The sequence below is a fragment of the Mauremys mutica genome, chromosome 2 (assembly GCF_020497125.1).
Source record: "Mauremys mutica isolate MM-2020 ecotype Southern chromosome 2, ASM2049712v1, whole genome shotgun sequence".
NCBI classification, from domain to species: Eukaryota; Metazoa; Chordata; order Testudines; family Geoemydidae; genus Mauremys; species Mauremys mutica.
In genome coordinates this window covers 297,863,540-297,890,435 of record NC_059073.1, presented here as the reverse complement: position 1 = coordinate 297,890,435, position 26,896 = coordinate 297,863,540, and the positions used below count along the sequence as shown (strand labels likewise).

At 50.2% G+C, this 26,896-nt stretch overlaps 1 protein-coding gene across 4 annotated transcripts; it reads left to right on the top strand.

Annotated features, from left to right (window-relative positions):
• Nucleotides 1-3,359: 3,359 nt before the first annotated feature.
• LOC123362649 (gastrula zinc finger protein XlCGF52.1-like) lies at nucleotides 3,360-25,721 on the top strand. 4 transcript variants are annotated; one of them, XM_045003063.1, is made up of 4 exons: nucleotides 3,360-3,492; nucleotides 16,791-16,884; nucleotides 23,251-23,341; nucleotides 23,818-25,721. In XM_045003063.1, the coding sequence occupies exon 4, from the start codon at nucleotides 23,882-23,884 to the stop codon at nucleotides 24,980-24,982; it is 1,101 nt and encodes a 366-aa protein (XP_044858998.1). In that variant the 5' UTR covers nucleotides 3,360-3,492; nucleotides 16,791-16,884; nucleotides 23,251-23,341; nucleotides 23,818-23,881; the 3' UTR covers nucleotides 24,983-25,721. The 4 variants fall into 4 exon arrangements, with proteins under 4 accessions (XP_044858998.1, XP_044858996.1, XP_044858997.1 ...); XM_045003061.1 differs by lacking the exons at nucleotides 3,360-3,492; nucleotides 16,791-16,884 and adding an exon at nucleotides 19,640-19,785; XM_045003062.1 differs by lacking the exons at nucleotides 3,360-3,492; nucleotides 16,791-16,884 and adding an exon at nucleotides 19,643-19,781.
• The last annotated feature ends 1,175 nt before the right edge of the window (nucleotides 25,722-26,896 follow it).

Below are 26,896 nucleotides of genomic sequence, written 5' to 3'. Positions count from 1 at the left end.
TGCGGTGCTGCTACCCTTACCACTGTGCTGCTGGTGGTTGGACGGCGCCGCCTTCTAGCTGGGAGCCCGGGGAAGTGGCAGCTGCTAGCTGGAAGCCCAGCTCTGAATGCAGCACAGACAGTAAGGACCCCCTCAATTTGAGAAAAACACTGGTCTCACTCCCCATGAAATCTGGTGATAGACTAGGAATAAAAGTACATCAAAAGACCAGATTTTCAACATGGTCCGGTTTGGGTACAGAAGCCTGTGGCCCCAGCAGCCTGCTGGGGATAGAAGAACATCCAGGGGTTTTTTTTTGCTGTGTGGCGCCGGTGACTCTCTGTCCCCAGTAGGCACGGGGGCCCTGGCGGCTTCTTCTCTCCCCCTGCTCAGGCACTAGGCACTAGGGGCAGTAGGCACTAGGCGGCGCACATCAATGCTCCGCGTTGGGGACCACTGACTTAAACTGACCAGCTTGAAACCCCGCTATACCGCGACCCTGCATTTATCGCCATGGAAATTTTTGGACCCCAAACATCGCGTTATAAAGGGGTTTCACTGTACTTACAGTATTAGTACTTTAAAGCAGCCTACACATTCTAATTAGACACTTGATAAGATGCAATTAGAAAAAAACTATTTAAAAACTGCTTATCAGGTTAAATATATGTAGCAATATAAAAACATTTTAAAAATCTATTATCAAATTGAAAAAATTGAAAGGCCTTTAAAAGTCTGGTTGGCACAATTCATATTTATTTTTTTAACTTGGATAGCAGCTGTAGATCAGTTTCACTTTGTTTTTTACTAGCTTCATTTTCTGATTCTAATTCATTGGCACAACACTGCAGTGTTTAGGCCAAAAATTTTGCAGAGGTTCTTTGTCAGGGGTTCTCAAACTGGGGGTTGCGACCCCTTAGGGGTCGTGAGGCTATGATGTGGGGGAGTCTCAAGCTGTCAGCCCAGCCTTCAACCGCAAACCCTGCTTTGCCTCCAGCATTTATAATGGTGTTAAATATATTTTAAATGTTTTTAATTTATACGGGGGCGGGGGGCTTGCTATGTGAAAGGGGTCACCAGTACCAAAGCTTGAGAATCACTGCTCTTTGTTTATAAGAACTACCTCCACTGGAATTTTCTAAAACGTTATTGAAACATTTCTGTTTGGTCTTCAGTTTTGAAAAAGCTGCTTCTGAAGAAAAGCTATTAGAAACCTATATTTGGGGCCAAATTTAACCCAATAGTGTTCATTTAACTTATTCAATGCATGTCTCCCTTTTTGGAAGGGGCCTTTTGTAAATATCATATAGGGTCTTTTTTTTTTCACATCACTAAAACCACTTATCTAAAAATCAAAACTGCTTTTCTCATGATACACGTGTGTGTGTTTGGGGAGGCTCAGAATCTATAGTTTCTTTTCCACAGACTTCAATGGAATTTTGCACATGGAAGAACAGTAGTCATCAATTTCAGATTATTAGCATGTGAAATGAATGATCTGACCATTCTTTTATGAGGACCTATTCCACTGGCACTCTATCTGCGAACAAACAGATGGCAGCCAATGGCAGTTGAGAATTTTCCTTTTTTCGGTCACTGACCCTTCTCCCTGCCCATCCCCTTCCTCCCCGCCCCAACACCCAAAAAAACCCCCAAACAAACAAACAAACCAACCCTTCAGGCTTCCAAAGCTGAAACTTCATCTTAGGTTTGCAATTAACTTTACAATGTGACCACGCACATAAACTAAGCCTTGAATGAAAACTCTTCCCACTTAAACAGTAAGCAAAGGGTGAGTGTTTGAATTGAGATAACGGTCCTGCAGAACAGCATTACCATTTAAAAAATGATCTTTTTCAAAGACCACTTGCCAACGATTTTTGGCTTAATTGGATTAAAGCAGAAATCTAAGAAAGGAGACCCATCCATTCACTGAAAAAAAAAAGGAGGCTACAGACACTGTCCCAAACACTTCCAACAATGTCACAAAATTTACTGACAGAAAATCTGAAGACCAAAGACAGAATGGCAGAGCAGAAGACATGAAATGGCCTTAAGTCACCTGTCACCTTATCTGCTGAAGATAAGGTTCTTCCTATAGCGTTTATTGAATGTTACAAAGACTTCCAAGTGGGTATTCTGCACAGCTGCACTGACACTATGGCTATACTACAGCTTAAGTCGACATAAGGTTTGTTGGTCAGTCGTGTGAAATTAGTCACCCACCTGAGCGACATAACTTACACAGAGTTAAGCATCGGTGTGGACAGCACTGTGTTGGCAGGAGACAGCTGCCACCGCTTGCGGGGCCCGGAGGAATTAAGCCAACGGGAGACCTCTAGACCTCTATCCCATCGGCTTAGAGTGGCTACACTAGAGAGCTTGAGCTCAGAAGACTTCTCAGTTGAAGAAGCTCCAGATGCTCATTCTACTATGGTTCTAGTTTAAGCAGGCAAGGATCTCCATGAAAAATGACTTCTTGATGGAACAGATTACTCTACAGAACCTGCCAAAGAATTAAATTCAAAAACACAATAAAACAAGTCAGTTTCTTAGCTCAGTTAATTTTTTCATACTGGAAAAACTTTATAAACTAAGAAAATAATTAATAAACATGTATATAGTGTTTTTTACCCAGAGATCTCCAAAAGTCTTACACGTTGAGTAGGTATTTTACCCCCATTTTATATATAGAACAGTCTTCAATGAAGTCCTTAAACACAGAGGGTTTTAATTATCTTAAAAAAATAAGACGTTCTTATTTACAAAATAGATTTAAAGTCATAACTACACTTGCAAGATACCTTGGTTCTGTGTTTTTAACTGCTTGATGACGGAAGAATTACCACAATTTTCAGGGAACTTGTTGTTGAAATCTGTCTTCTTTGATCTTAAGCCACTGTGACTAGGAATTGCCTCTTGTCCCCATAGAAAATGGGATGAAGTAAAACCTCTCTTTAAAGGGTTTCTTGACTGCTGGGTGAAGGACAGCTGTGTGTCTTTTCTTTCCAGAAGCCAGGATAATGGGCTAGATGGACCATTGGCCCTACTGGATCAGACCATTCTGTTCTAAAAATACAAGAAAGCTGCTATTGGTACTTACTGAACTTGGTTTTCCAATATGTCTAACATTTGAATGGGGTTTTTGACTAAAGCCCTAAGGGCCCCAATACTGCTCCCCCAAATTCACAAGAATGTAATCCCTGACATCAGTAGTGGAGCAGCTTCCCCCCTCCAGTAAAGCAGGGCTTCAAAACAGCCAAGCAAAGCTGATTGAGGAAGCAGCCACAGCTGTGGCCAACCCAATCAGGGCCCAGCTGGCCCTGATAAGAGGCCTGTGAGCCAGCACCTGAAGGACTCTCTCTTCAGCCCTGGAGGGAGAGGGGTGAGCTGTCTGCAAGCAAGGTACCCGAAGCAGAGCAGAGCTGGGGGAAAGGGCAAGGGGAGCTGGGGAGCTCTAGCCTTGCAACTCCCCAGGCTTGAAAGAGACGAACAGCAGGAGGTGCCACAGCGGTGAGTCTTCGCCTCGCTACAGAGCGCTATCAGTCTTTAAAAGTGCTACAAAGGAAGCACCTACTGAAAAACAGTAATGGGAATATTCCTGGATATTTACACTGAGTTTATCGTGTAAATCAACTTCTAAATTTCCTAGAAAGTGATTGTACACGTATTTCATTAATTTTGTTTGTAGGTTTTCAGTACACGTTTCCTAAAAAAAGGATGTAAGCATGTTGAAGTAGTATAAATATTCTTAAGGTGGTAAAACAACTGTGCCCAAGTTGAGTAGGTTAGGTTTTTTGTTTGTTTTGCTTTTAAAACAGAAAACATAAGAGATCATTTTCAGATTTTAAATTAAAAAACATATGCATTCCATATAAATTCTATTCCTCTTTATAACTAAGTATTGAGAAATTCTCAGTCGTGTGATTATTTACATGAAAACAATATGTTTAAAAAGTCCTTTTTGTGTATTCTAATTAGTACTAACTTTTCAAAAATGCTGTCAGGAAATTAACCATACCCCCTGCTTACTCTTCTTAAATCTACACTTTAATCTCAATGGTATGAACAATGAGCACATTTAATGTTACCACTTTCCCTGAAAAATCATATAGCTAATTTTGAAGAACTGCACCTTTCTCCATTTCACACATTAAATGAGATTCTAATGCTGAGATACTCTAGCCCCATACTTTAATCTGGCTATTTCTCAGCTTTTTTCTTTCTTCAACTTCTTTATTGTATTTTTCTTGGAGTTCTTCAAACTTAAAATCTACAAATTGACAGTGAATATTTGCTAATAATCTGCCTCATTTCATACATAATCTTTCCCTTTCCATTTCTTATGCCTAATATTAGACAAGGGTGATAAAAGCAACAGCCCTCATTAATCTCTAGCGATATATTAAGACAACAACTCAACGGGAGTTCTTCTAAAACTGAACAGTTCAGAGACTGAAAACTGAGATCTGGAACTCAGTGCCACAATGAAATTGCAACCACTAGACTGAGGAACCAATACCAGGGGTACAAATGTATATTGTAATATCTCCTGAATGAAGATTTTTTTCCCATCGCTCTGCTGGCATTAACATTCATTTGTAGCATGATTTAAAAATCAGGCATTAAGATTCAAAGGAGCTCAAAAGAAAAATCAGTGGGAGTTGGACACCTAACTTCTTGCTAATGGGACTCACCACACATTTGAAAATCTCAGCCTAATGTCACATCTTGCTTCTCTCCACTTTAATTCCTACATAACTGTAGCAGCCACTTTCTCAAGGAACACCATAGCCAGAATGCTTTGCCCCTTCCAAAAGCATCTGAAATCTCAGCTTTCAAATGAGAACAAGGACTGGGGATCTCCAACTCCAGCTAGGTAGCCAAATGCAAGTTTTTGGCAGTACCTTCTTTTGGTGTCCATGAAATCTGTGGGTTTTTGTTTTGTATTGTAGAGTCTGAATTTCACAACCCTAAACTCAAGCAAATTGTGTGATGGTACCTTGTCACTGGTAAGCATTTCCGACTCTGAGCTCTTACTGCTAAATCCCTCAAGCCCCCGATTCACCAGCCGGCAAAACTGAATTTCAATGATTTTGAATGAAAACTTTACCTGAATATTTTGTTATAGAACATAATTAGTTAGGATGTCCGTGTGTTACATCCATATTAGTATCTGCATTTGTACCCTCCCCTGAATCAAGACAAAGCATAGTCTTGGACTCACGAAGTATGCTCACTTCAATTCCTACATAGTCACTCATGGGAATTAATTTTCAAATATTGGAAAATTATAGACATTAACAGATTATAAAACAAACACCTGGTCAGCTGTTTTCTTCATTCACCTTTTGTTTTCTTTTATGCTTTCAGGAGTGACCTGTACTTTCACAGGAATTTACATTTTATTCAGTTGCATACTAGGGGGGAGGGGGAGTGACCATTGTGATTTTGATTTGGTGTTAAAGGAGCAGAAAAATTCTTCTGTGGTGTCCTCCTGAGTGATAAGTCTCCTGTAATCAATGTTTGCTGACTTCTCTCAAGTTCAGATTTGTACCTGTTTAAAAGAGAATTAGAAGAGCAAGGAATTAGTTACAGAAACAGATAGGGCCCAATCCTACATTTTTAAGAACACCAAATGCACATTGAATGGCAATTTTGGTTACTCAAGGAATATAAAATTAGGCATAATAAAGATACATCACTAAAAGTATATCTAGATGACAATACGATACCTTCAAATATTCGAATCTGTACTTTCACTTCTAGTGATACTTGGTTGTTTAAATTCTTTCTTCTATGAAAGAGACAATTAGCTTATCTTTTATAAATACACTAAAGGTTTAATATTTCAGAAGACCAAATGCACATTGAATGGCAATTTTGGTTACTCAAGGAATATAAAATTAGGCATAATAAAGATACATCACTAAAAGTATATCTAGATGACAATACGATACCTTCAAATATTCGAATCTGTACTTTCACTTCTAGTGATACTTGGTTGTTTAAATTCTTTCTTCTATGAAAGAGACAATTAGCTTATCTTTTATAAATACACTAAAGGTTTAATATTTCAGAAGACTCATAACTAAAAGAATTATACACAAAAAGGATACAGATTAAAAGCAATTACAACGATTATCCCCTCTTAAAATCAGTCACAGCTCTGATAAGGCTCCCTCTGCTGGACAGTCACAAGACTGCTGCCTTTGGGTCCCAATATGCTTGATTTGTGCTCTTAAGCTTCCCTTGGCCTGAAAAGGCTGCAGCAACGGCCTTTTCCCTTAGATTCGCTGGTACACTTCCAGGGCACAGGCTTCTAGTTCCACTTCCTAGTTACAGGACCACACAACCTAGCTCTCTTAAGCCCCCAGGCCAGCACTGACCCCACAGACTGAAACAAACCCTTTTCCCAGAGCTTCAACATTGTGGGCACTCCAGGTACACAGTTCACCTCTTCAATGATAGGTAGTAGTTGAACACAGATACACAGACTTTACAAGGGTTCCCAAAAAACACTCTGTTAGCAAGCACAATAAGTATACAGATCTGAACAAAAAAATAATAAAACCCTCTACACAATTCCCTGCCTCAATTTCCTCACCACTCCTAGAGCATTCTTTGGTCTTAGGTCAGAGTCCTCTAGTTCAGGATTCTTCCTCTCTCTGCCCTCATGCACATGGTTTCTCCCCTGAATCATGGAGTATCTGTAGTCCTTTCTCTCCTTGCCCCCCTCCCCAGGATTCGTCAGAAACCCTCTTTTATTATCTCCCGCTTCTTTGTCAGATGACTCCCAATCAGCCTCACCAGCTAATGGAAGTACCTGACCACAGATTCTGTTGCTTAGTTACCATCACTCCTAGAATTTAAGTATCAGAGGGGGAGCCGTGTTATCTGGATCTATAAAAGCAGCAAAGAGTCTTGTGGCACCTTATAGACTAACAGACGTTTTGGTGCATGAGCTTTAGTGGGTGCATCCGAAGAAGTGGGTATTCACCCAGGAAAGCTCATGCTCCAAAATGTCTGTTAGTCTATAAGGTGCCACAAGACTCTTTGCTGCTTTTCCTAGAATTTAGATGGTGAAAAGCTAGTTTAGCCTGGATGGTAGCCTTTGCTTTGTCCCAGGGAGCTCCATTTAAATGATCATCAAAGTTTCACAGCCTATCATTGATAGCCCCAGGCCCTCACCACTTGGAATTTTAGTCCAAGATGGAGGTAAAAAAACAGAGGCTAAAAGACCCACATTCAAAATGGAGTTTGCAATCTGACACAGGGTCCCCAATATCAAACAATTTGTAAACTGTACATAGGCAGATTCTCCAAATGTTCATAATTAAATTGTTTTATTAATATTCCATTTTATGAAGCTACTGCTATATGTACAACAATCCCCCAAAGAGTCATATAACCTCCAAACTCTTTAACTTTATCATGCTCATTAATATAATATAGAGTGTTAGGTGAAGACTTTCAAGCCTGTCTCTCTAAAAAGTTGCACGAGAAAGTGGCAGTGGTAAAAATTCTGTTGTCATGGTGACACTGCCAAAACTATTTTGGTCAAGTGCATTTTACACTCTGCCACTTCTGCTGGCATGATGTCTGCATAGCGTTGAGTTGTATTGGCAAAAATGTGCTGCACTCTGGCTAGGCATTCTAGTGCTATATTCCCAAAGACTCAGCATTCAAAGAGTCAACTGAGGATAACTGGAAAATAAATGCAGAGGCTATTCATGGAACAACCAACATTTGGTGGAGTGGCAGTGTTGAGCCTGTCTAATGAGTGGTGGGACAATCAGTGGTTCTAGAACTTTTAGATGCAGAAGTTCATTCCTAGAGTTGCATGCTCAGCTTGGCCCACTCCCCCAGCACAGGAACAGCAAGGTGAGAGCTGCCCTTACAGTGGGGAAACAAGTGGTGATTGCCCTATGGAATCTTACAACGAAGGAATACTGCTAATGTAATGTGTGGTTTGGTACTTAACTGAATTTCTATTAAATTTTATTTCAAACAAGTTTCTACAGAATTATTTACAGAACATTGTACAACAATCACCTATATTAACAACATGTTGAGAAATAAAAATGGATCTGTCCATTTATTCAATACAGCGTTACTGACATAGTTATCAGTAAATGTTTAACAACAAGACGTGTACAAATGATTTAGTGTTCAAAGTATTATGCAAATTATTTTGACAAAAATAGTGAGGATTAGTGAGCATATAGTTTTCATACATAGTCATGAAAACTATTCATCTTCCAAAGGTTATTTCGATCTGAACTTTGCCCCTAGTAAAGATGGCCCCCGGCTCCCACTCTTTCTAGCTTGACTGAAGCCAGGCTGCACCCTGGCTGGCAAGAAGCGATGGAAGCCGGGGCGCTGGTGAACACAGTGTCGGACAGGGAGGCTGTGGGGTACAAGGGGGAGGGAGACGGTGCAAGGGGCAGGCGTGAAGGAAGGAGCCCAGCACCTGTGTCACAGGGTTGAGGAGGGGTGTGATGGGGTGTGTGAGCCCCAGAGCAGGCAGGGGTTAGTGGCCCGGCCTGGCTTGCAGAGGGGCTGCAGCACCTGCCAGAAACGCCAGGCCGGGCACCGCCGGGCAGGGGCAGGAGTCGGTGTCTGGCCTGGCCGAGGGGAGCTCTGGGTTAGGCCTGCGAGGAAGTGGGACCTGAGGCTGGAGAAGTGAAGCCTCCACGGAGGAGCAATGAGGGGCCTCCCCGAAGGGGTGGGAAGCTCAGCTGGGCCCCCCTGGTTCCTGTGCTTAACCAGCTCCCCACCCCGGGCCGTGCATGCGGCAGGCCCGGTCCCCGCTGAGTGCAGTGCACACGCTGTGGGAAAGCCTCCAGCCCCAGGAATGGACCGGGGGGGGGGGGGCTGCCCCCGCTCAGGGCCCTGACCTTTGACCCTTCAGAGTAGCCTTTCATTAAAGGTTTTTTCCTGTAACTTTCCCCAGAAGGGCTTTTCTCACTGGCTCTGGGGCCCATCGCCCCTCTCCAGGGACCCCTGCCCCCTGCATTAAGCAGTCACGGGGGTAGGTCTCTCTTGGGGGGGTGCTCTGACCCTCCCCACGGGGGCCTGCGTGGAGGGGAGATGCTGCTCCATGGGGGAGTCTCTTAGTGACACTTCTGGTGCCCCAGGGGTGGGGGGAGCAGAGGGGCAAAGGCTGTTTGCTGCTGTTTAATGTCTCCCACAGCGTGGGGAGCCCAAACCCCACAGACCTGAGCGAGTGCCGGGAACTGGGGGAGGGGCACTAACCCATCCACACTCGCTGCCTGAGCTGAGAGAGGGAAAGGGACCAACCCCAGCAACAGGGAAAGTGATGGAGGCTCTCCCAGTGTTGCCGGCCCAAAAGGCCTGAGGCAGCAAACAGTGATTCGTTGCCCGGAGTGCCTCGCTCCAATTAGACACACCAGGGTGGAGAAGCAAAAAAAAGTTTATTTGAGATCTCAAAGCGCGTGCTCGGAGACACAGTCAGGTCTCAAATCAAGCACACCCCAGAAAAGCAGCTCTCTGTCTTTATACATGATCTTAGCTAAGCATGTCTATTACCCCCAATGCCCAGCTTTCCCCCTTCGCCCCCCTCTTCTCCCTCCTTTTTAGTTCCCATACAGCAAATACATTATGAAGCAGCAATTACTCTAAACAGGTTAGATCATTCTTGGCAAAAAACATATTATCTCGTTAGTAACTTTTCTTGACCGGTCATTCTGTTTCACTCCCTTTAGCCAGGTGCAAGCAGGCTGTATAATTGCCTCCTGGTACTGATAACTAGTTGCCACACATTCCATTCTTTTCATCTAGCCTGTGGGGTTAATTAAAGTTTAAACATGGAAGCGGTTCAGACAAGCAGAGGCCTAATACAGGGAGCCTTCATTGGCACTGTCATTTTCCACCCCTCTGTCAACACTGGGTCATGCCTGGTGCCACCAACAATTCCCTCCTTTGAGAATACTCAACAAACCTTTGGCTGAGTGTTCTCATATACTGTGGACAAAACATAATTGAGTTCTATGGAGCTGGGGCTGTCAATGAGAGGGTACATAGGGACCTTCGGGGCACGGGGGGTACAAAGTTTACGGAGGAGCAGTTTAAAACAAGCAAGCAGGAGGAGGGTGACCAGGCACAGTATCACACCTGTGAGGAGGAGACGCACAAGGCCACTTCCCAGTCCTCCTAGGTTGGGCAACCAACTTTAAAGGGAATTAAAAATTGTGGGTTTCCTTTCCTGGGCCTTCCACTCCTCGAAAGCCTGTTTGGCTGACAGGATGTGTTTCCATAGCAAAGAGTAACATTGTGGCAAACCCTAGGCCTGGATCCATACTGGGCAAGTGATCCTAAGGCCTAACAATTACAATTTCCCAAATACCCACAAAATTACTACTACTAATAACAAGCAGATTAAAAACAAAAGGGACCAGGCCCACAGGTTAGGCTGGCCCTGTGAAAATAAACACAGCCAACGCTCAGAGTGTTCACGGGGAGTGCGCTGTAACTGTCCAAAGGGGTCACAGGGCATTCCCAGCAGGCCTTACTGTCGCCTGAATAACAGCTTAAGTCCCAGATCGTCGTTGGCGGTCTTCTCCGCAGGTTGGACGGTCCACCGTTCAGGAGCTGGCACTGCTTTCAGACAGGAGTAGTGGATCCAGTTCTTGTATCCCTCAACCTTTGCTGCTGTGTGGGTGATCAGCAGGACGGTGTGAGGTCCCTTCCACTTCTCTTGGAGAGGCTCGTCCTTCCAGGTACGAACGAGAACGGAGTCACCAGGCTGCAGGGAGTGGACAGGGGCATCCAGCGGGAGAGGCTGCAAATCTTTGGTATACCTGTGGAGAGAACAGAGAACAGCAGACAGAGAGCACATGTACTGAGATAAGAAACCGCAGCCTACCTCCCACTCCCCTAACAGAACCGGTGTACCATTCATAGGCCATGCCCTCCCAAACATAATCTCGAAGGGACTAAGCCCTAACCTGCCCTTTGGGAGAGCACGAACTCGGAGCAAAACAAGGGGTAAGGCATCAGGCCACCGAAGAGAAGCCTCTTGGCAGACCTTTGAGAGATGCCGCTTGAGTGTCTGATTAGTACGTTCCACTACTCCACTGGCCTGTGGTCGCCATGGAGTGTGGAGCTTCCAGGTGATTTGTAGAACATCCGAAATCCCCTGAATGACTTGCGATGTGAAGTGTGTTCCATTGTCAGATTCCATCCACTGGGGGAGTCCAAAGCGAGGAATGATCTCCTTGACAAACTTGAGAGCTACCGTTCTGGCAGTGTTGTTACGGCATGGGAAGGCTTCAGGCCATCCGCTGAATCGATCCACCATGACAAGGAGGTACCTGAACCCTTGGGTCCGGGGGAATTCAGTGAAGTCTACTTGCCACACCAATCCTGGCCCTGGGGTAGGTTCCAGAGTGGCTGGTGGCACTGACACTCCTGGTCGAGGGTTGTTCTTTTGACAGACTAAACACTCAGCCTGTACCTGGGAAGCCAGGGGTCTTAATCCAGAGGTTAGAAAATACTTATTCATAAGCTGGGTGAGAGCCTCCCTTCCAGCGTGAGTGGTCTGATGTAGTTTCTGTAGTACTGGCCGTATTAGGCTTTTAGGTAGGAGGATTTTTCCTTCTGTGGAGTGGAGCCATCCCTCCTTTTCCTGGAGCCCAAGGGAGTCGGCCAGATTCCTTTCTTCACGAGAGTACTGAGGGGCTGGGAGCTCACCCACTGATGGGATGAGGGCATGCACATGGGCCTCCTCAGCTTCCAATGGTTCCAGGGTGGCAGCCCGCTTGGCTTCCCTGTCGGCCCTGGCGTTGCCCTTGGCTACGTCCTGGTCTTCTCGTTGATGAGCTTTGCAGTGCACCACTGCTACCTCTGAGGGGAGCTGCACCGCTTCCAGAAGCCGGAGAATCTGTGTCCCATGCTTGACCGGGGACCCCTGAGCTGTAAGCATTCCCCTTTGTTTCCACAGACCAGCGTGAGCATGCAATACCCCAAAAGCATATTTTGAGTCAGTAAAAATATTAACCCGTTTGTCTTTTGCCAGTTCAAGTGCACGGGTTAATGCTACAAGTTCAGCAAGCTGGGCAGATGTTCCAGCAGGTAAACTCTCTGCTTCCACTGTATCGTAGAGGGTCACAACAGCATAGCCAGCCCTCCTTTGCCCATCTATGACAGCACTGCTCCCATCAGTATACCACTCACAGTCTACATTTGAGAGCGGTTGATCTTTTAAATCTGGACGGCTGGAGTACTGGGCATCTATGATTTCTAAACAGTCATGTTCCTGCTCCTCTGTTTCTGGTAACATAGTGGCTGGGTTGAGGGAGGGGCAGGTCTGCAGGGTAACTTCAGGATTTTCTAGGAGTTTAGCCTGGTACCGAGCTACCCGAGCCTGTGTGAGCCAAAGACCACCCTTAGTGTCCAGCAGGGCTTGAACCATATGAGGGGTATACACCTGCACAGTCCCCCCCAAAGTCAGTTTCTCTGCTTCACCAAGCACTAGGGCAGTTGCCGCGACAGCTCGCAGACAAGCTGGCCACCCCTTGGCAACTTGATCCAGTTGTTTAGAGAAATATGCCACAGGACGTTTCCAAGTGCCTAATAATTGAGTAAGCACCCCTAGAGCCACTCCCTTCCTTTCATGCACATACAGTTGAAACGGCTTAAAGAGGTCTGGAAGACCGAGTGCTGGAGCTTCCATTAGCTTTCTCTTTAACACTTTAAATGCCTTGTCAGCTTCTGAGGACCAGTGAAAGGGGTCGTGATCCATTCCCTTAACACATTCATACAAGGGCTTAGCCCACAGTCCGAACTCTGGGACCCATATTCTGCAAAAGCCTGCCATGCCCAGAAAAGCCCTGAGCTGTTTACGATTGCTTGGGATAGGAATTTGACAGATGGCTTCCTTCCTCTCGTTTGAAAGCTGTCTCTCCCCCTGTCTTATGTGAAATCCTAAGTACTGTACTTCTGAGAGGGCAATTTGAGCCTTGCTCTGAGCTACCCGGTATCCTCTGAGTCCAACAAAGTTCAGGAGGCTCACAGTGGCGTGGAGGCAAGGGGTTAATCCCACCGCCCCTATTAACAGGTCGTCCACATACTGCAAGAGGAGAATCCCGTCCGGAATATTCCACTCCTCCAGGTCTTTGGCCAGAGCCTGGCCGAACAGCGTGGGGGAGTTCTTAAATCCTTGGGCTAACACAGTCCAGCAAAACTGCCTTTTAACCCTTCGGTCGTCTTCCCACTCGAAGGAGAAAATCTCCTGAGATTGTGTGTCGACCGGAATTGTGAAGAAAGCATCTTTCAGGTCTAGGACTGAAAAGTGGGTGTACTGCCCTCCTATAGATGCCAACAGTGTATATGGGTTTGGAACAAGGGGGTGCAGAGTCTTAACCCGTTCATTAACTGCCCTCAGGTCCTGGACCAGCCGATAGGTGCCATTGGGCTTTCGAACAGGCAGGATGGGGGTGTTCCAGGCTGACTGACATTCTCGCAGTACCCCGTACTTCAGAAACTGATTTATAGTTTCCTGCAGCCCTTCTCTGGCCTCCCTCTTTATCGGATACTGCTTGATCCGCACCGGACTTTTTCCTGGCAGGAGCTGAACTTTAATGGGGGTGTGATGTACTGCCTTTCCTGGGACCCCCGATGCCTATACTAGAGGAAAAACCTGGTCCTCCCACTGGCTCCACTCTGGGGCTTGCATGGCTGAGGGCTCAACTGCAAGAGTCATTATCCAGGCATTCTCTGGGGGCAAGGTGAGGGTGATTTCATCTTGGGTGAAGTGCAGGGTGGCACCTAAGCGACAAAGCAGATCCCGTCCCAGTAGAGGCGTTGGGCAGTCGGGGAGGTAAACCAGCTTGTGGGAGAGAGTTCTGTCTCCCAAAGCACATTCTGCTGGGGCATACACTGGACATTTGATTCCTTTTCCTGTAGCGCCGACCACAGTGAGGGAATCTGCCACAGGCAGCTGGAGGGGTTGATTTACAGCGGTTCGAGCTGCTCCAGAGTCTACTAAAAAGTCTATTTCAGAATTTCCCACCCGCATTTTTACTCGGGGTTCCGGGGGCAGGATAGTCCGTCTCCCCTGACACCCCTAGTCTTGATTCTCTGCTGCCATTATAGGGGTATCTTCCCTCTCGGGGCACTCATTTTTCCAGTGTCCCTCCTTCCGGCATATGGCACACTGATTGCGACCCAAACGCCTTTCCTGTGAGCCAGGGCGCCCACGTCCACGACCTCTCATCCCCCAGCCCCTTCCACCACCTTCCTGAAACTTCCTCTTGTCACTGGCCTGTACTGCTGCAACCATCATCTTCACTTGCCTTTTTTCCTTCTCTCCCTCTCTAAGGCTGTAAACCTTGTTTGCAGTTTCCAAAATCTGTGCCACAGACATGCCCATCAAATCCTCCTTTTTCTGCAATTTCCTTTTAATGTCAGGGGCAGCACGGCTGGTAAAGATACCTTTTATAATTGCCTCAGTTGCTGCATTATCAGGGTCTGCGTTAGTGTTTTGCCGAATGGTATCCCGGATGCGCTGCAGAAAAGCGACCGGACTTTCCTTAGGCTCCTGTATGAGCTCATAAGGCTTGGCCCAATTGTTATGGCGAACAGCTGAGCGTCGGAGTCCTAGCAAGAGCAGCTCCTTGTACACAGTGAGGCGGGTCTGACCATTAGGCTCATTAGGATTCCACCTAGGATCTGCTAGGGGGACCATATTGGCAGGAGTGGCAACATTAGCTGGATCCCGATCATGCCTTAGTTGTGCTTCTTCTCTTGCCTTAGCTATAACCTGATTCCTCTCCACTTCAGACAACAGGGTCCTCATAAGGATATTACAGTCATCCCAGTCAGGCTTGTGACTGGCAAAACATCCCTCAAAAACCGAAATAAACTTGCTGGGATTCGTGGAGAATTCCCCTGCCTGTGCCTTAAAGGCTGCTAAGTCCACTGGGTTAAAAGGCACATGTGAGTAAACTAGCATAGTAGTGGCCCGGCGCCCCTCTGCTCCCGGGCGAGCCACCACAGTCTCAGTAATCAACGGATAAAATCCCACTGAAGGAGCAATCTCTGAAACCTGAGGCACCTGGTCTTTATACGGTGGGGGTGTAGGAGCCGAAGGGGACACCGATTCTACCATTACAACCGGGGAGGGGTTCGGGGAACTAACAACAGTGACTGCCGAGCCTGTCGGAGTCAGATTACACTCTTGCAACAGATCTGACCTATCTCTCAACAACATAAACAACTGTGCATACATAAATTCATTCCACTTATTCATTCGCTGACAAAACAAAGCTAATTGAAGGATCGTGTTGTAATTAAGTGATCCCTCCGGTGGCCACCTTTCCTGGCCCTCTAGCTGGTACTGAGGCCAGTTTACTGTACAGAATCTTTTCAGTTTACTTTTAGTCAATGGATCTTTTTCAAACACTTTCCAATTCATCAGAATGCATTCTAAGGGTGTACACCGTACCCTGCCTGTACTCTGTCCCTGCCCCATACCTATGGGAAGACACTGGGCGTCCCCAGGTCTTAACAGGCAAACAAAAGGTTAACAGCACTGGACTGTTCCTACCTTGTCCACGAGACCGGTTCCCCACCGTCGCCCGTAGCTGCTTCTCCACTATCTGAGCGCGTTGCACCGTAGTGCCCTCCGGGGTCGACCACACCGCGTCTCCGCCGAGGCCCCCGATGAAGTCACCGGTGCGCGCTAGGCATCGGTCGTCGCCGCAATCCGTCGACCTCCAGGAGGGGTCCGGGCAAGGCTAAATTTAGCCTCAAGCCCACCCAGGGACGCCAAAACTGTTGCCGGCCCAAAAGGCCTGAGGCAGCAAACAGTGATTCGTTGCCCGGAGTGCCTCGCTCCAATTAGACACACCAGGGTGGAGAAGCAAAAAAAAGTTTATTTGAGATCTCAAAGCGCGTGCTCGGAGACACAGTCAGGTCTCAAATCAAGCACACCCCAGAAAAGCAGCTCTCTGTCTTTATACATGATCTTAGCTAAGCATGTCTATTACCCCCAATGCCCAGCTTTCCCCCTTCGCCCCCCTCTTCTCCCTCCTTTTTAGTTCCCATACAGCAAATACATTATGAAGCAGCAATTACTCTAAACAGGTTAGATCATTCTTGGCAAAAAACATATTATCTCGTTAGTAACTTTTCTTGACCGGTCATTCTGTTTCACTCCCTTTAGCCAGGTGCAAGCAGGCTGTATAATTGCCTCCTGGTACTGATAACTAGTTGCCACACATTCCATTCTTTTCATCTAGCCTGTGGGGTTAATTAAAGTTTAAACATGGAAGCGGTTCAGACAAGCAGAGGCCTAATACAGGGAGCCTTCATTGGCACTGTCATTTTCCACCCCTCTGTCAACACTGGGTCATGCCTGGTGCCACCAACACCAGTGTCTCCTCTTTGACACGGTTTGCTGCGCTCAGTGACACGGGCGGGGGCGATTCCCCAGTGGTTCTGTCCTGACCGGGTCCCCCCTCCTCTCTGGAAGGGGTGAGCAGCAACCCGCTGGGGTCAATCCCCGGCCCTGGCTTGTCTTTGTAGAGCCGCTCTGAGCCTCGCCTCCCCTCCGCGCGCAGCCTCGGCGGGAGGGAGCTGGGCTCCTGACTCTGTGGTTACAGATAGACACAGACCCAGGACAGTGGCTGAAGCGGCCCCAGCTCAGGTGGCTCTTTGCAGGGAGTGGATAACCCCCGGGCTAGCCCTGCTGGGACATGTGATCGCTGCGACACACACATGAGGCTGAGGCTGGGGGGCAGGAGGTGGGAGCAGCAGGGGCTGAGCGTGAACGCTTGTGATTGCAGGGCCGTGTGACTTTCCCGGAAGGAGTGGGAGATGCTGGCAGAGGAGCTGTACTAGGATGTGATGCTGGAGAACTACGGGACACTGCTCTGCTGGGTAAATAGCGATTTTCCTTCTGTCACTGAGCTCTGGCTGAGCTGTGAGGAGCCGAGACTCTGTGACCCTGAACCTCCATTTGATTCCTATCGGCTCCTTCGGGGTTTCTCCTGAGCCACATTTTTCCTGAGACTCTGATGATCCTACTGAGTAACCCCCAGCCCCTGTTCCCCAGGAGTCTGAGCAGAGAGGAGTGGGGCAGTGGGAGGCAGGGGCTGTTGACGCACCCATCACAGCAGCTTCCTCTGGGCCACTGAGCTGCGGGATGGGGGGCTGGAAACCTAAAATGAGCAGCTCAGGCCGGGTGTGTCTGGTCAATTGGGAGTTCGTTCCCGAGGGCCGGGCTCTGTTTCCTCCTGTGGCTTGTGGGTGAAGCCGGCCTGAAGCTGCCCACCCCCTCTGGCCGGTCAGACCCTCCCAGTGCTCTGTAACAAGAACTCTGTGAGTGGGAACACACCCAATGGTCCCTGTCCGTTCCCCACCAACAGCCTATGGAGGTTCCAGACCCGGAACAAGGGGCAGAGCCGGGGGCCAGCCCCCAGCAGGACTCCATGGTGTGGGAGAGTCCGGAGCGCACGTGCCAAGATGTGTAACCCCCATCCCAGCTCCCTCGGCGCTGCACAGGCCTCAGAGTGAAGAGCCGGGGCAGAGACTCCATCCCAGCCTGCAGCCCTGGATTCCTGCCGCAGGGTCTGTCGTGGCTTGGCTGGTGTCTGTGTGGCTTCCCCCACTCCCAGGCCGTTCCCAGCGCTCTGGGCTATTCACTTGGCTTGTCCCTCAGCGTGAGAGTTCTCAAGCACACACGCTGCCTGTGCTGGAAAAACCAGAGCCCCGGTGCAGGCTCTGAGAACGTACTTTCAGTGTCTAGACATAACTCCTAGCACAGCCTCGGTCCATACATTTCGCCAGGATAGTAATAACCAGTGTGACACTGGCCTTCATCTGAGAGCTCAGGTGACATTCTGTGGTGAACCAGAATGTACAGCCCAGAGTCAGGAGATTCTGGTAACCCCCTTTGCCTGCTGGGATGAAGAGGGGATCCCCCTTGGGTCACACGCACCCCCTGCCTCAGTGTCCCCATGTGTCTCTCCTTGCACAGTGATGTGTGAGGTGGGGTGAGCTCAGGCTGCTCATGCCGTTCAGAGGGGACTTGGAGCACAAATGCAATGACTGGGGTTTGTGCCCCTTGGGTTACCCCATGGGGCTATTTGCCAGGCCCATGGCCACTTTCTCTGCCCCAAACACACGCTGTCCCCAGCAGGGCTCCCCTGCCTCCCTCCGTATCGGTGCTTCCCCTTCCCCAAGGAATCGCATCGGGATCCTTCCTGCAGAGGGTGGCTGCAGAAGCAGGTCTGAGGAGCAGGAGCAGGTGGAAGGTCCTGGGACCCTGCCGCTGTGCAGGGTGGTGCCAGAGAGATCAGAGGACAGCACCATGCAGAATCCTGAGCCTGGTAAAACCTGCATGTCAGTGCAGGTCCCAATGGCGCCTGGTCCTGATGAAACCTGGCACCAGAGAGGGCCTGTATCCGTGTGCTGTGTGCGAGCAACGCTTCCCGGGGAAGAGAGAGCTGAAAAATCATGAGACGAGCGTTCCTGTGGGGAGCGTGGATGCGCTGAGTGTGGGAGGAGATTCAGGACAGAATGGGCTCTTCCTGTACACCAGAGAATCCACATTGCGGGTAGAGGTGGTGTGAGACCTTCTGCCTGCAGGGACGGTGGGGAAAGATTCAGGTACCTACCAAATCAGACCCCACCAGAGAGTTCACACTGGGGAGAGGCCCTTTCCCTGCATGGACTGCGGCCGGGAAGCACTTCTGTGCAATGCAGAGTCTAACAAGACACCAGAGCGTTCACACTGGTGTGGGGCCAGTGCTCGGTTTGGGCATAAATCTTGTCTTGTGACACCCCCAAGCCCTAAGGGTCTGTCTGCACCGCAGCTCGGGGGGAGCTTCCCAGAACAGAGACACTCACAGGCAAGCTCTGCTTGCGGGCTGCAGCAGCCCTACATGCCTGGAGCCTGGAGATCAGGCTCTGCTGGGCTTGCTGGCTCGATGCAGACTCCCCAGCTGCCTCAGTCTCCAGCTTCTCCCTTTCCCAGGGTCTGTGTTCCCGGCACAAAGACAGGGTGAACTGGGGTTCTGTTCCCACTCTGAATGCAGGAAAAGCCTCTGGGGGAAGTTTATTCAAAGCTGCTGCAGAAGCATCAGTGAGCAGAGAAGTGGGTCCTGCCCTGCAGTGAGCGTGGGGCCTGGCTGGGGGAGCTGGGTCCATTCTGCATGTGGGGTGTGTAACAGTCACATAACTGGGGAGGCTTGGGGGTCTGCCACCCCCCCCCCCAGGATGTTCCCTGGGCCTTTCCCCTCGCTAACATGGGCCATTGTGAGACAGCATAGAAATAGGGGCTTTTCCCTACGAGACCTGCTCTGTGCAGGCTTCCTTCGCCCTGCAGAGGGGTGCCCCAGCCCCCTGCCAGGCACTGGCCCCTTCGTTACTGACCCCGGGGCAGCACGCAGAGGCCTGGTGCAGGAGCAGGGCCAGCGTAATAACAGCAGGGACGCACCCGTCCTGCCCGAGGCGCATGCCCCCTCCTGGAGGAGCAGCTGGCAGAAGTGGGTGTCAGGAACATGGGCAGAGGGAGGAGGGCGACGCGCCCGTGGGCCTGGGCGCCCATAGGGCTGTTCCCAGCAGGCAGCAGCAGCAGTGGTTTGGCAGCTCAGCCCACAGCGTCCGTGCTGGCCCTGCGCTTTCGTCTCTCCATTAGGGGTCAGTGCTCAGGGCCCAGGGCTGGCTCTGCCGCGCTGTCCCCTCCCACCGCCCGGCTCTGAGGGGCAGAGAGAGGGGGCACCGCAGGGCCTGCAGCAGCTGCCTGTGGGATCAGCCCCGGCTTGGCTCCATCAGTGAGTGAGTGGGGCTGTGGGGAGAAGGGCTCAGCGGGCCTGTGTGCCGGGCGGTGCCAGTGTATATGGCTGGTCCTGGGTGTGCAGGGCACTGTGTGTGTGTAAGGCTGGTCCCATGTGTGCAGGGCACTGTGTGTGTGTAAGGCTGGTCCCATGTGTGCAGGGTGTGTGTGTGTGTGTAAGTCTGGTCCTGGGTGTGCAGGGCACTGTGTGTGTGTAAGGCTGGTCCCATGTGTGCAGGGTGTGTGTGTGTGTAAGTCTGGTCCTGGGTGTGCAGGGCACTGTGTGTGTGTAAGGCTGGTCCCATGTGTGCAGGGCACTGTGTGTGTGTAAGGCTGATCCTGGGTGTGCAGGGCACTGTGTGTGTGTAAGGCTGGTCCCATGTGTGCAGGGTGTGTGTGTGTGTGTGTGTAAGGCTGGTCCTGGGTGTGCAGGGCACTGTGTGTGTGTAAGGCTGGTCCCATGTGTGCAGGGTGTGTGTGTGTGTGTGTGTAAGGCTGGTCCTGGGTGTGCAGGGCACTGTGTGTGTGTAAGGCTGGTCCCATGTGTGCAGGGTGTGTGTGTGTGTAAGGCTAATCCCAAGTGTGCAGGGTTGTGTGTTTGTAAGATTGAGCCCATGCCTCCTGGCTGGTGGTGGCCGTCTTCAGGGAGGGCAGCCTGACTTCACCGCTACTTCAGGGCTTGGCAGACAGCCGCCATCTTCCCAGGCACGGCAGAGGCTGCTGTGAAATGGCCGCCATGGGGCCGAGGTGCGGGAGCAGGAATTTTGAGGAGATTTCTACCCTGTTGCTGCAGCTGCCCGCTCCGAGCTACTGGGCTGGGTGCGTCCCAGGAGCGGCCTTGTGTTTTCCCAGCAGGACAGCGAGCACGGGTTGAGCTCGGCCCCGAGTTCAGGTCCCCATCTGTGCTCCATCGCGGGCGTATTCACTCGGGTCAGAGATCAGTGGAAACGGGGATTTCCTGAGGGGCTCCTGGAAACCGCCCTGGCCAGGCCAGTCTCTTTGGGCAGGGTGGGGGCTGTCAGGGCTCACTGGGGCTGCATCTTCAGCCAGGACAGGGGCTATTGCGTGCTCCAGTGGGGAGGGGGTTACAACGGGCAGAACAGTCATTGTCTCAGACCCTGGGGCCCTGATGTGCATTAAACCCTATATGGCCTGGCTGGCACGGACTGGGACGAATAATGGCTCTGATTCCCACCCCTGCCCTGTGTCACTGGGTGGGGGACGCAGCAGTTCTGCTAGTGGAATTGGCGCCTGAGTGAGGATTCGCCCTCTTCTCCCCAGCTGGAGGCCGACGGGACGGAGACCTCAGGGCCCAGCAGCAGCCAGTGGAAATCCGGCCGCTCTGAGTCACTTTAAGGAAGTGGTTTTCAAACTGCGGGTCGGGAGCCAGTACCGGGTTGTAGAATAGAAGGCACTGGGTCGCGGCGGCTCTGGTCAGCACTGCCGACCCTAGGAGCCAGGGCGCAGCGTGGTCCGCGGTGACAGGACAGGCAGGAAGCCTGCCTAAACACCCCCGCTGCGCCGCTGACGGGGAGCCGCCCGAGGTAAGTCCGCACCCCAACCCTGCGCCCCAATCCATTGCCCCAGCCCTGAGCCTCCCCAAAACCAGAGCCCCTTCCTGCACCCCAACCCCCCACCCTTGTCCCTACCTCAGAGCCTGCACCCCCATCCCAGGCCCTGATCCCCTCCTGTACCCCAACCCCCTGCCTCATCCCTGGGGCCCCCCAATCCCAGAGCCCCTTCCTATACCCCAAACCCCTCATCCCCAACCCCACTCCAGAGCCTGCACCCCCAACACAGAGCCCTGATCCCCTCCCGCATCCCAACCCCCTGCCCCAGCCCAGAGCCCCCATCACACTCTGAACCCCTCATTCCTGGCCCCAACCCACAGCCCTCACCCCTGCACCTCAACTCTCTGCCTCAGCCCTGAGACCCTCCCACACACCAAACCCCTCATGCCCAGCTCCGTTGGGTCACGGGCTTCAACAGTTTTCTTCAACTGGGTCGCCAGAAAAAAGGTTTGAAAACCACTGCTTTAAGGGAGGTTCTCTAGGGATGGTTTGAAAGTTTTCAGTTCACTGAGCTGTTGATTTAAGCAATTGCCTAACACAGGGGTCGGCAACCTTTCAGAAGTGCTGTGCCGAGTCTTCATTTATTCACAGTAATTTAAGGTTTCACAAGCCAGTAATACATGTTAACGTTTTTAGAAGGTCTCTTTCTGTAAGTCTATAATATATAACTAAACTATTGCTGTATGTAAAGTAAATAAGGTTTTTAAAACGTTTAAGAAGCTTCATTTAAAATTACATTAAAATGCAGAGCCCCCCCAGACTGGTGGCCAGGACCTGGGCAGTGTGAGTGCCATTGAAAATCAGCTCGTGTGCCGCCTTCGGCACGTGTGCCATAGGTTGCCTACCCCTGCACTAGGGCTTGGCCTCTTTAGATCACTGTAGACAGGACCCTGTTTGCTCTGGGTCACACAGGAACTCACTTCTGCTGGAACAATTTTTATAGTGGGGGTGCTGAGACCCATTGAACCAAACTATAAACCCAGAATATGCTGGAAACCACTTCCAGGCAGGGGGTGCGGCAGCACCCCAGCACCCCTAGTTCCACACCTATGACTGCCAGGGAAAAGTTTAACAGGCATTTTTGTCAAAAATCTGCTTAAAATACATTGAAAATCGCTGCGACCCGGGGCCCCCTGGACACTCAGACTCTCAGCTTCCAAGTTCCTTCTCCGCACTCCCAGTCCCCATCAGATGGAGAGACTGTAACAGGGCACAGCGCTGCGCCTCTGCTGGGCACCTTCAGGGAGCCTTGTACTTTCCTGTCTTCCGTCAGTGACTAATCATTCCTCCCGGGCTGGGCCCTCCCAATTCACCAGCAATTTCCTGTTACTTGGGATGTCCCGTCATTAACTGAGCTCACAGATTCACCCCCCTGCTCTAAATGTGTTCCCTGATGAGTCCTATACCTCCTGGGGTGCCTTTGACTGGCTCATTGCCAGTGTATTCTGGGTGTCTGTGCTGTCATTTGGATACGCCGGATACACAGACTTTCTCAGCTCCTCCACTGTGGGAGCTTGGGCTGTGATTTCTCTTTCCCCTTCCTTGCTCTTGGCTTGGCCCTGCGTAGTTCTGATTGGTGGTTGGTCCCAAATCCCAAGACGCAGGCTTTCCCCCAGCCTGGCTACGTCAGTCTCTTTTCTTGGGCTGAATTCTGGAGCTTCATCGTACTGGTGAAATTATGGGTAAGATACCCGCTTAGCCCCCTCACTCTGTTCATCCCTCCAGACGTCCATGGAACTGCATGAGATCTCCCTCAAATGCAGCAGCTTTCCACACCTTGTGAGCAGGAAGGTTCCCCTCTGAGCCTGCAGTCCCCCCTGGGGTTTGGAGCTATGGTGCGAAGGGCCAGGAGGGCCAGATGAAGTATTTGTCTTATAAGAGCCTTTTTCTTTCCAGGTTCCGGTTCCAACTTGGTAACTCCCAGGGTGCTCTGCAAACCTCTGATTTCCCCTTAGTGTTTCCTTGGGTTTTCTGCTGCGAGATCCAGGTGAGTCAAACTGTGCAGCAGGGTCTGTCATGCTGCTGTCCTGGGAAATTTAAATCTGTTCTCTTCAAACTAGTGCCCAGCTCCCCAGCCCTGGGTGAGCACCGATTGTGGTTACTCCAGATTTTATTACTAGAATTTCCAAAGTATCCTTCCCCCTGGTGTCGAGGGATAGGAAGAACCTGGCCTTCACTGGGCTGGTGCAGCTGGGTCTCCAGCTGTCTCACCGCACCACCGCCTTCTGCCTGCTTTGCCCAACCCAGATTCTGAGCCTTCCATTCTATTGCAAAGTGCCCTGACACCCTTGCAATTGAAGGTGTCCCCTAGTTTCTGTTGTCCCTGTCTCCCACCCAGCTAGTCACTTCCAGGCGGTTGTGTTGGTGTTTTTTTAACTCTTTTTATTAGAAGAATTTTCTCCCTCTTGCATTGGCTTTGGGAGTTTGGCTCACGCTGTCTTATTGGGTTCCTATCCTGCTTAGGAGAGACGGTGAAAAAGGAGGGGGGTGAGAGAAAACCGCCCCTGGGAAATACAGTACAGGGGACATGAATGGAGCTGAGGAGCAGCACCCGGAGGAAGGGCCTGAAACCCCGGATCCGCAAACAGTGCCACCAGGAGATGGTGAAGAGATAATTTTCCAGAGCTCAAGCCAAGGAAGAACCTACAAGAGGCGGCGCAAGTTGCAAACACCCAAGAGAATCCCGGCAGAGAAGGAGCCGGACAGTCCAAGGGAGAGCGAAAAGTGCTCCAGGAAGCATGCGGAATCCTCTTCAGAAGTGAGAGCCAAGGCCCGTGGGAAGGTGCCCAGCTGCTCGGCCTGTGAGCAGAGCTTGAAGGGGAAGATCTTCTTCCAAAGCCTGGGCAGGTTTTATGGTCAGAAGAAGTCGCATGAATGTTGGGAATGTGGGAAAAGCTTCCAGCGGAAGAAGGATCTGGCCAGACATCAGGGAGTCCATACCGGAGACAGATTCTACAGCTGCCCGGACTGCAGGAGAAGCTTCAGCCAAATGGCAGGGCTTACGAGACACCAGAAGACGCACTTGGGGGATCGGCCCTTTCCCTGCATGGACTGCGGGAAAAGCTTCTGCCTGAGACAGGAGCTTATGAGCCACCAGAGAACCCACACGGGAGAGAGACCCTTCCTGTGCTCCCAGTGCGAGAAGGGATTTAGCCAGCTGGCGCATCTCGCCGCCCACCAGAGAACCCATGAGGCGGAGAGGCCCTACCCCTGCGGCACCTGTGAGAAACGCTTCAAGCAGAGCCAAGACCTCCGAAAGCACCAGCGCACCCACACGGGAGAGCGACCCTACCCCTGCACTGAGTGCGGGAAATGCTTCAGCCACGTGTCGAACCTCAACGCTCACCAGAAGGTGCACACGGGTGCCAGGCCCCACACCTGCAAGGAGTGCGGGAAAGGCTTCCGCAAGAGGCAGGATCTTCTGCGACACGAGAGGATCCACACGGGAGAAAGCCCCTTTGCCTGCAGCCACTGTGAGAAGAGCTTCCGGCAGAAGAAGGATTTGAACAGACATCGGAGTGTCCACACGGGAGAGAGGCCCCACCTCTGTCTCGAATGTGGGAAAAGTTTCCGGCTCAAGCACACTCTGGTGCGACACCAGGCAACCCACCCACGGCTCAGCCCCTAGAAACGGGACAGCCTCCTGCACCGCAGGGAGTCCTGGGAAGGCAGAGCCTGCATGGCCCGATCCTTTCTGCAGCCGACAGAAGAGCACTGACTGCATGAGGGCCTTTTGACAGTTTCTTTGTGTGTTCGAAGTTTATAGCTTGTAGTTCAGTACAGGGTGGTTACGGGGAATATCAGTCCAGGATGTACTGGAGCGTTTGACTTTTCTACTCTGAAAAGACATGGAACAATAGTGGGAGTTGGGTGGGGAGATGGGAGATGTAGGTAGATGCCCATTCTGTGGGTCAATCCAAAAGTGTTCTGGGGATGTGGGGGAAGGGTCAGTGTCAGCCAGGACTCTCAGCGACAGACCCTCTTGGGCATGGCCTGGGTGCTTCAGGGGTCTGAGCTGAGAACGGCTCTGTCAGCCTCTGGTATTTCAATGGCTGTTCCTTCCCAGTTCATTTTACAGACTAGCTCTAACATTCCCTCTGTTTACTGTTGCATGGTGGCTGGGTTTTCCACCAAGGTTACCTGGTATAGAGGCATGTTTTGACCCCAGTCCAAATGGATAATATGAATAAAATCATCTCCCAATACAGGAGAGGGGGGTCTTAATCCTGTCCACACTACCAGGGCAGTGAGAACAGGTGCATGTTTCTCTCTCTTATATGAGGGGTGCCTGTTTTCACCCAGGATTGTACATCAGGTTTGAGCCACTCCCTGCTGGCGCTTTGTTCATTGTTGGCAGTTGCCTGAATATCAATTAAAAGAAAGTTGAAAAAAAAAATTGGAACCAGTTACCAGTTCATTTGCCTTTTGCCTTACTTCCCAGGCTGTTGGGTTATAATCCCAGGAATGTCGGGCTGGAAGGGACCTCGGGAAGTCATCAAGTCCAGTCCCCAGCGGCGCGGTGGCAGGACCATCCCTGACAGGTGTTTGTCCAACCTGTTTTTAAAAACCGACAGTGATGGGGATTCCACAGCCCCCCTTGAATGCCCACAGCAGAGCGTAACTATCTTTATAGTTAGAAAGATTTTCCTAATATTGAACCTAAATCTCCCTTGCTGCAGATTAAACCCGACTTCTTGTCCTACCTTCAGTGGGCACAGAGAACAACGGAACCCCGCCCTCTTTACAACGGCCCTTAACACATCTGAAGACTGTTATCAGGTCTCCCCATCAGTCTTATTATCTCAAGGCTAAACATGTCCAGTGTTTTAACCTTTCCTCATAGGGCAGGTTTCTAAACCTTTTATCGTTTTTGTTGCTCTCCTCTTGACTCTCCTATTTGTTCACATCTTTCCCAAAGTGTGGGACCCAGAATTGCACAGTTCTCCAGCTGAGGCGTCTGCTGTGCCAAGCAGAATGGGACAAGGACCTCCTGTGTCTTACCTGTGACACTCCTGATAATACACCTGTGACGATGCGGTTCTGGCGGGACCCAACTGAGGTGCCAATTCAGGACCAATTGCTCAAACAGGGCAGTCACAGCCCTAGGCTGAGGTTTTTCCGCCTCTAAGGCAAACCAAACCAGCCAGACAAAAAGGACTGTGGTTTCACCCCACTGGCTAACCACAAGTCACACAAGCAATTTCCTTAGACACTCCAGTCTCCCAGTATCACCACCAGTGCCACTCGTCCTGGGGATGAATGGTTATGAAAACCAACACCCCAATAAAAGAAAAAGGTTCTCCTGATCCCAAAGAATCAAGCCCCAGACCCAGGTCAATATACACATCAGATCTTAGCCACAAATCACGCTGTTGCCAATCCTTTAGAATCTGAAATCTAAAGGTTTATTCATAAAGGGAAAAAGGTAGAGATGAGAGCTAGAATTGGTTAAATAGAATCACTTACATAAAGTAATGGCAAAGTTCTTAGTTTAGGCTTGTAGCAGTGATGGAATGAACTGCAGGTTCAAATCAAGTCTCTG

Excerpts from the sequence above, each read along its gene's own strand:
- LOC123362649 (XM_045003063.1), top strand. The coding sequence starts at position 23,882 with ATGAATGGAGCTGAGGAGCAGCACCCGGAGGAAGGGCCTGAAACCCCG.